The following is a 9082-nucleotide window of genomic DNA, read 5'->3' as shown; positions in this document are numbered from 1 at the left end:
GTATTTACTAGATATAGGGTAGTCTGGTATATAAAAGAGGGTGACAACATGACGGGACAGTAATGTGTGTGTAGATAGTGAGTAGAAGTATTGTTGACGTTCGTTGATATAGCGTTTGTTATAGAGCCATTGTTGAAAATAAGTGTATCGTAAAGTTGTATTCGGAAAAAATAAACCAGTTTTATTAAGTAAGGACTTGTGTCGCTAATGTTTCGTCGGAACGAAGTTACGGAAAGTTAATTAACAAACGGAGACATAACAGTATTAATCAAATGACGTATTATATTACATTGTGTTCTGAACAGATAGATGTTACTTTCACTTATACTAAACAGTTTATTCCTGTGAAAATGTTAAAGGCTAGCTTGGATGAATTTGTAATGGCTCTTGTCGCATAGTTAGAAATATTTTGAGAGTTAGGGGAAATTGTCTACTTTTTGTATGTTATTAGTCTATGTTCTTTAGTGCATTATTTAATTATAAAATATTATTATAAATAGATGTGTAGTGTTACAAGCTTAAAGCTACTTAGGATAAATGAACGTAGTTTCATGTTACAATTTGAAATCATTGTAGAAAGAAAAAAATGGTAATTTAGATTTATTTCAGTTTCTTTTTTTCATGGTTACAAGGTCAGTCGATTTGACCAATCCTGTTTAGAGATAGGCTAAAGAAAATAACAGATAGAATTTAAAGTTTTACTGAAAAAAACGTTTGAAATGTACTTAGGAGATTTTAGGGAAACAGAAGGGAAATTTGAGTTTTTTGAGATGACGAAAAATATTTTTTAATTTAAACATAAGAATTACTTTGCACGAGGATTATTCAAAACAAATACTCAATATATTCATGGACAAATCTTTATTTTATTTTATTAAAAATGCTTCACTAAGAAATATGACTTTTTATATGTGAAAGACTTGTAATATTAACTGAAAGACTGCCAAATTTCATGAAGATATGCCCAATATGGTGAGAGTTATAGGTATTAAATCTATAAAGACTGTAAACAAGTACAAGGTCAAAATGACCTAGCCCGTGTTGAGAGTGTTATAACAATCTAGAGTGCTCATATGTTTGCGTGTTGGGTGAATCGTGCATAATCAAATTGTCCATGTTTGACAGATAATTAGTTGCTTTAATTTTTACATGTATAAGCAAATCCCTGTTTGATGAACCCCCAATATAGGAGGGTTTACTGTACTTAAAACTCTGGATACATCTGTGGTAACCAAGAGTGTAACAAATTTTTGTACATACATTGAATATATTATTTTAAAACAAGTGGATTGTGTGGTGTCTGTTTATTGTTGAAACTTATCGCCAACAAATCACAGACACCTACTGTAAAGAATTACAGCCTTGTATAACCTTTCAGCTTTTTACAGACACTAACTTTGTTTCTAGACTTTAGACATTTGTTTTCATCAAAGTTAGTTATATTTTTAGATACTTGCAGCTCTTATAACATGTATGTATTACAGAATTGATCTTTCATTGTTTTAGAAGTTACAGTTCATGTAAAGAAGATAGTTTTCATATTGTTGATGTCTAAAATAAGTGAAAATGCAAATGATATGACTAGAAAAGGAACGATTTCTTGATGAAAATTGAAAATAATTTTACTAATCCTATACTTTTCTATATATGGTTAGAAATAGTTTTAGCTGTTTTTATTTTTATATTACTAACAATAATAGAAAGGTAAGCTGGCTGAACCAATCATTTATAGAATTTGGTTATAATATTACACAGCTTACTTTTAAAAAGTTAACTTGTATCATACCATGATTATAAAAATGGAACATTACTTCATCTAGTATGGAGAATTTAAACATCGTTACTTGTTTTTAAACAATAATACTAGATTTTCTAAATAGACTTTCTATTTTATTCTTATTAATTTCCTAATTGTTTTCAAACCTTGAAAGATAGTTATAACTATCAAGTTTTATTTTACAAAACAAACTTATGCTATAGTTTTATTTATGTTGTATGACTTTAAAATTAATCTACTTGAAGAATATCCAAAATATTGAGTTTTACTTTGACGAAATAAGCATTTGCCTAATGAATAAAAGGAGTTATGACTATTCATTCCCCTCATAAAGTGTTTGAGTAACTGCATAGTTATAGGTACAACACTTAAGGCTCCAACATTGTAGTTAATATACTTATAAACATTTAAAACAAAACTGAATTGTCTAAAATAACAAGTCTGTAAAAGTGTATGCAGTGCTGTTCCACCAGGTGACTGATAAGTGAATAAATCTATTATTTATTGGTTTACTCATATATATTTTGGTATTTAGTTAATAAAAGTTATACAGTATTTAAACCAGTTAATTAACTGACAAAAGGAACGGATGATATATCGAAGAGTGAAGATGAAATTATTACGGTAACTCGCATCACAGTTGTAAGTGAATCATACACAGAATACTAGTGGGATAGTAATAGAGAAAACTAGACCCTTTGGGTTACCCACTATTCATAGGTTATGAAGAATTCAAGCTAATTTCAATATTGCACCGAAATGAAGGTTTATTTTGAGATAATTTAATTAAATATTTCAATCCATTCATGTTATTCATAATTCAAGAAAAGATATTTGATTGTTGATCGGGAGTAAAAGGAAATACCATTTCATTTTTCCAAAAAGTGAAGTAAGAAGTTTCGTAAAGAGCGCGAACGGTAGTGTGATGTAAAATTACTCATGCTAGAAATTTTCATAAAAGTGACCCGAAAAACGGCACTATCTTTGGATTTTAACGAAACTTGTTTTATTCTGTTTCTATTTTCATTTAAGAGGCACTGTAGTCTTACAAATATGGTGCAATTGTGTGTCATTTTTGCTGTATTTAATTACAGACAAACAAACAAACAATCTCAGAGTTTAAGTAGTATATAGATAGTTCGGCTTGTCAACTGAAATACGAAGTAATTGATTAGGCCTAAGTGGACTTTTGACAAGAAGAAGAGAACTATATAGGTATAGTCTATGATATGCCTATAATCTCTATAGTGTGAAGAATTTGTTGTACATATGTTTAACTTGTTCCGAATATAAATATTATTTTGAAAACAAGTGAAGTGCATGCTGTTCAGTTATTGTTGAATTTATCACCAACAAGTCACAGGCACCTACTGTAGAAGAATCCTAAGCCCAACAACAACACAGTATATATTTATACTATCAAGAAGTATAAGTAAAAGCCTTTTATTTTGACAACTGGCAAAAAAAAAAATGTATTTTAAGTTCTAACAGCCTGGTTTCAAAAACAGTGTCAGGATGAGGAAGACATGTTCATTTTGTCACAGCTGTTGTGTGGACAATTTTTTTCACAAACTGTGCTGTGGTCATAGATGATTCATCATATCATTTCTGATTGGAATCTCCACTGCCACACATAGACTCTCTACTGTTACTTGCTTATACAATGTGCATGTCAAGTTGCTTGATGCTTGAATGTAGCTCACTAGTTCGTATGTCCGAAACGTCTGTCTCTCTGAAGCTGGGATGAAATGGATTCTAAAATTTTACCTGGAAAAAAACTAAAAGGGACCCACAAATCTGTCATAAAAATAACAAAAATACATATTATTTATTGTTGAAACACTAGTCTTACTGGGGTAATGTTGAAAACACAGAGGTGTCCTTCACAAGATTGGATATAATGGCTTCAACAGATATATTGTCAAGTAAATCCTTTTTGATGCACATCAACATGAAAGTCTCCAGTTTTTCATTGCTGAGTGAAGACCTCAGCATGTCTTGACAATTGTCAGCTTACTAAATGCTCTTTCTCAGTTCACTTAGGAAAATGATAATGTAAGCAGGAACTTGTAAACCAGAAATAAATTTGAAAATGTTGAAACTTGCAATGTGTACGAGTACAAAGTTTTGAAGCAACACATTTGGCAGCTTTTACATAATCCAGTGCATAAACTGTTAGATTTGGAGGAAATTTATTACATGTTCCACTGCCATCATTGGTCTCTGTCTCAGACTTAACTATTTGAAACTTCTCTTGCATTGTCTTTGAAAGAGTTCTAAAGTTTCTGACTAAACAGGTTAGTTCTGATTTGTTGAACTTAGACCCATTAATTGAGTGATTTGTTCCGGGAATTTATGAGGAATGGCACCTTCAGATAGCTTCTTAAACTGTTGGGGATCCAAGCATGCAGTATCTTTGATCAATTCTTGGTTGGCAGAAAAGCATTCATTGATGTTCATAATTATTTGATCAATAATTCTTCAAAACACTTCTGTCTGAAGAAGCCAGAGTGGATCTTCTGGTCTGGAGCTGTAAACCTGTTCTGTAGGCATTCATTTTTTTCTTGATACTCTGTCTTGCTTCAATTCTTACTTTGCTGCAACATTGGCTCAGTCTCAACAAACACTTCATTGACAAAATGGATGGCATTATTGTACACCTTGACAAATATAATCTTTTGACGATTTTTTGTTGGCTCCACCATGTTCTAGGCACTCAGATAATCCACACAAGTATTTCATTGCCTGTCACAAAATGCTGTGTACATAAAGAAGCAGGAAAGCTACTAGATGTATATCAAAATGACAATACTTTTCTAGTAATGCATTTTCTTTAAAGATAGCTTTGAGGACACTTTGATGTGATGCAAAACTAAAACAAGAATATAAAATGATTCTGTCTGTGGATCACCATAGGTGCCCAAAATGCATTCAAGAGAAGCTTGTTTTGAAAACCATTGTTTTTCCTATTTTTACGACTTTTTTCACTTTTGATGATTTAACACTTTTTTAAAAAAAATTCAAGTTCTTTAGTCAGTTACTGATAAAGTTATGCCTGAGGAGACAGTTCATGATCAATCATTGGTTCCTGATTCTGAGCAGGCTTAATAAAGTGTCTTATAGACATGATACTACTAGCATATGCATTTAGTTTTTACTTTTTTATTGTCTATCATTTTTTTGCTTTGCTTCACTTAATGAGTTCTGCTTGAATGTTGACTGTTCTTTGGAATTTTCCTTGTCTGTAACACAAATGATAAGGCACATATTTGTATAAATGTTACTAATATTGATATTATATGTCCATTTTGGTGTGTGTGTGTGTGTGTATATATGTGTCTACCACAAAAAGCTGAAACATTTAAATTTAACATACAATGTCATTAGAAGAACTGCTGAAATACATATGTATTGCCATACAAAAGATTCAAAATTATTTACACATTCTTAGTAACATATTTTTTAAAGTGGGTAAATACAAAAAAAAAATTGTGACATTCAAGACAAATATGTGTATTACAAATAATATCAGTAATTCTTTTATATGCTGGGCTTAAAATACCATCATAAACTACTAGAATGTCATCAAAAATGACTGGAATGCTGCAAGTAAAACCATTATATCATATTTGAAATTATAGTTTAGCAGCATTGTAAATAAAGAATAGTTACTTTTACAACAGTAAAGCCAATATGTTATGGATAGTGTAAATATCAATATGACTCTTGCAATAGTAGTTGTGTAAATAGTTTGATTCACACAGACAATGATGTCATACAAGCCAAGAAGCATGCCCATTTTGACTAGTTTAGATATGTGAAAGTATAATTGGTTGTGATAGTGCTATACTCACTAACATGGTTACATAAAGTATGAGGAGGAGCAAGCAGTGACATTATTATTATAATTAATTTTTTAATAAAGAGCTACAGGTTTCAGTATACTGACATCTGTATATGTGTGCATATTCCTATAACATTGAAAAATACTGTAATAAAGATCAATTATATGCACATATGTTAATTTAAATGTCAATATGATGGCAATAAACAAATAATTATTTTTTTATTGTGCTGAGAAAGAATTTTTTATTATTTATTCTATTATCTAAAGATATTCTTGTCAATAACCTATTATTTAATTTTATGTTGCGATATTATGCTAATGTGTTATTTTTTTTGTCTCAAATGCACTGCACATGAATTGTCATATGTTCATTTAAAGTTTACTCTGTAATTTAGAACAAAGGCAGTTACACCAGTATAGCAAAGCTAGGTGTTTTTTTGTGTATAAAATGTTCTGAGAGTTTTCAGATATTTTGAAATATATATATGTGTCATTGTATAAATTAACATTTGTATATCTCCTGTAAAAATTGTTTAGGAATTACCATTTGGATGCGAATGCTTTAAAAATAGGTTATACCTGTATTTTGTCAATGTTAAAATTTTTATACAATATGTTTTACTGTATTTAAGTAGCTACAGATAAAAATATGAAACTTTATTATCAATAGTAATGCTTGACATACAGTTTGTGGCATTTATTTAAATATGTAGGTGGACTTACAAATTCAGTGTTTTACATTTATGACACAATTATACCAATAAATTGGAAAGGCTGTGACATCATATACATGACTGTTGACAAGAGTTGTTTTGTGTAAGCCCATTTTCTGTTGAATTAGTATGTCTAATATGTGTTTAAAAATGAAATAATAAGATGGAATAGAGGGTTGAATACATTAGATTAAAACTCTTTTGAATATGCAAATCACATGACAGCCACAGTTAGTATAATGTTTCAGTAGAACAGCTTGTATCAAAATCATATTTTGACATTGATTGCCATTTTTAAGTAGTGTGATGCCACCACAAATTTGTCCATTTTGGGAAGAGTATACAACAACCCATTTCAATAGAAAATATTCATATACTTGGATCGTAGATTTAGAATTTCCAAGACAGGGATATCCTTTGTACTAAGTAGCATTTGAAAGCATTTCCAAAATTTTCCAAAAAGATACCTACAATAGGTTGTACCCCAACTGTAGCATGCAAATTGCAATTTCTTGCAACAGATGATATTCCATGAACACAAAGGTCAGTGGTAAAAGCCATTCACCTGTCCCAAGTAACAGTACAAATATCGTCAAGAAGGATCTCTATCTGGAAAAGTAACACAAGTCGTGTACATAAGATGTTTCCATGACATATCCATTCAACTGTCATGTACCTCAAGCAGTTGGAGAATGAAATAACTTGTATTCATGCTATTCAGTACGTATACATACTGTTCAAATCAGAAGTTGCAGTGCCTATATATTTCTGTGCATTTGGAATGTTGAAACTGTCCTTGTACACTTGCTGGCATATGAAGTGGTGTGCTTTGATTGTGACAACTTTAACGAAAGAGCCTTTTGCTATGGAAGCTATGCCTGGTCAAGATGCGTGGACATCAGTTAGAATATGACTAGACATGGTAACGTGAATTATAATGCCATGGAAAGACTACAAAGTTATTTTAGTATAACCTACTCAAGCTCTGTAGGTTTCCTTAATAATTGCATTTTAAAAAAGTACCTCAATCAATGTATCATTAATATACATTATAGATGAATAACGATTTACAATTTTCCTTAATAATTGCATTTTAAAGAGTACCCCAATCAATGAATCATTAATATACATTATAGATGAATTAGGATTTACAAGCTCCATGTATTTAGCAAGTTTATTTGTTGGAGATTTTAAAAAAATGATATAACTTGCATTGGAAAATGCATATTTTTATATTATAATGAGGTAGCCATGCTTTTGAAACTGACAGTGAGATGCATTTTATTTTATTTTTTAATCTCTGCTTTCTGATGAATTACTTTTCGGTAAATACTTAATTTTTTAATCTTTTAGCAAGCAGCATTAGCACGAGATGGAGATTTGTTGACCAAAGAAAGACTGTGTTGTGGATTGTCCATATTTGAGATAATTCTAACAAGGATAAAGTCTTATCTTGATGATCCTATTTGGGTTGGTGCTCCTCCTATGAATGGAGTAATGAATGTTGATGAATGCACAGAGTTTCATCGATTGTGGAGTGCTTTGCAGTTTGTCTATTGCATTCCTGTTGGAGAAAATGAATTTACTGTTGAGTAAGTTTAGTAGTTTCATATTACTTATTTATAGAAATATTTACTATTTTTGCTGGATAAAAAACAAACTTTTATTCAGATAATTGGAACAAGTAAAATTATGTCTTCTGTTACTTGAATTGGTTAAGTTATTTTTAATTGTCACTTGATACTTTCTTCAAATTCGGTTTTGTGAAAAGATTATGCTGTGACAGGATTAAATCTCTCTTGTACACTCATACTCAATTTTTGTCAGTGTACCAATGACACTGTGTCCTGGGCTATAACAGGTTTATTGCAAAAGGCATAAGAGCTAGAAATTAGTTTCTGGAAGAACAGTAACACCAGAGTCCCTGCTGAATCCACTGATTTATTACATCAAACCTTTCCACCACATATATCATGTTTTTCACAAGGACAAATGATGCATTATATTTTAAACAATTCTATTTTATTTTCTTCCTCAAACTGTGTACAAAATAGAACTGTAACTATACGGCTCAGATTTATAATTTTTTTCTGGTGTATACTTTATTAACGTATGTTTTGGATAAAGTAAAAAAAAAACTGTTAAATGTAATTTAGACTTGTTCCCCTATTTGTAATTACTTTCTTGGGGAGTTGAAATCTGTAAATCTGTGGCCTTTATACATGTTTTTTTGCTTAATTCTAGTTCAAGTAGTTTGAAAATAAGAATATTTTGAAATTGGTGGTGTGTGATGAGTGTTTGTTTTTAAACACAAAGCTTACTTGCAAGCTTCAAAGCCGAGATTACTTCCTACCTTGTTGTCATTTGTCATAGAGCTCCCTTTCTTCCTTATATGAATTGTAAATTTATAAAATTTTAGTTGATTACATCAGAAATGAAGAAATTTAGTTGAATGGATAAGAACTCCCTGTTGTAGAAACACAGATGTAGAGGATAATGTTTCGAAAATCTTCTGCCTTTTGCATATAGAGGGCAATATAAGTTGAGAAAAGCTATTTGTGAGAGGGGGTAAGTATCTATCGGAAATACATTTTCAGTGTAGGAAAGTGTTAACCTTCATTTTGAAACTAATTTTATTAGGTTATCAAGAAATTTGTCACTTTTTTTAGATGAAAGAATCTGAACAACTTATATTTCAAAACAAAACATTTATTAAAAGAAGTAGTCTCCATTCTTATCAATGAT

The 9082-nt window shown here is 30.6% G+C and overlaps 1 protein-coding gene across 1 annotated transcript in view; it reads left to right on the top strand.

Moving 5' to 3' along the window:
• Window positions 1–9082, top strand: part of LOC106459720 (cytoplasmic FMR1-interacting protein-like) — a 252512-nt gene that overhangs the window by 195162 nt on the left and 48268 nt on the right. The window contains exon 22 of the mRNA XM_022386248.1: window positions 7691–7929. Within this exon, the coding sequence (XP_022241956.1) occupies window positions 7691–7929 (239 nt within the window). The remainder of the gene's footprint in view (window positions 1–7690; window positions 7930–9082) is intronic.

This window comes from Limulus polyphemus, unplaced genomic scaffold (genome assembly GCF_000517525.1).
Source record: "Limulus polyphemus unplaced genomic scaffold, Limulus_polyphemus-2.1.2 Scaffold652, whole genome shotgun sequence".
Lineage (NCBI taxonomy): Eukaryota > Metazoa > Arthropoda > Merostomata > Xiphosura > Limulidae > Limulus > Limulus polyphemus.
The sequence above is the reverse complement of the archived record's forward strand: the minus strand, read 5'-3'. Positions and strand labels throughout refer to the sequence as shown.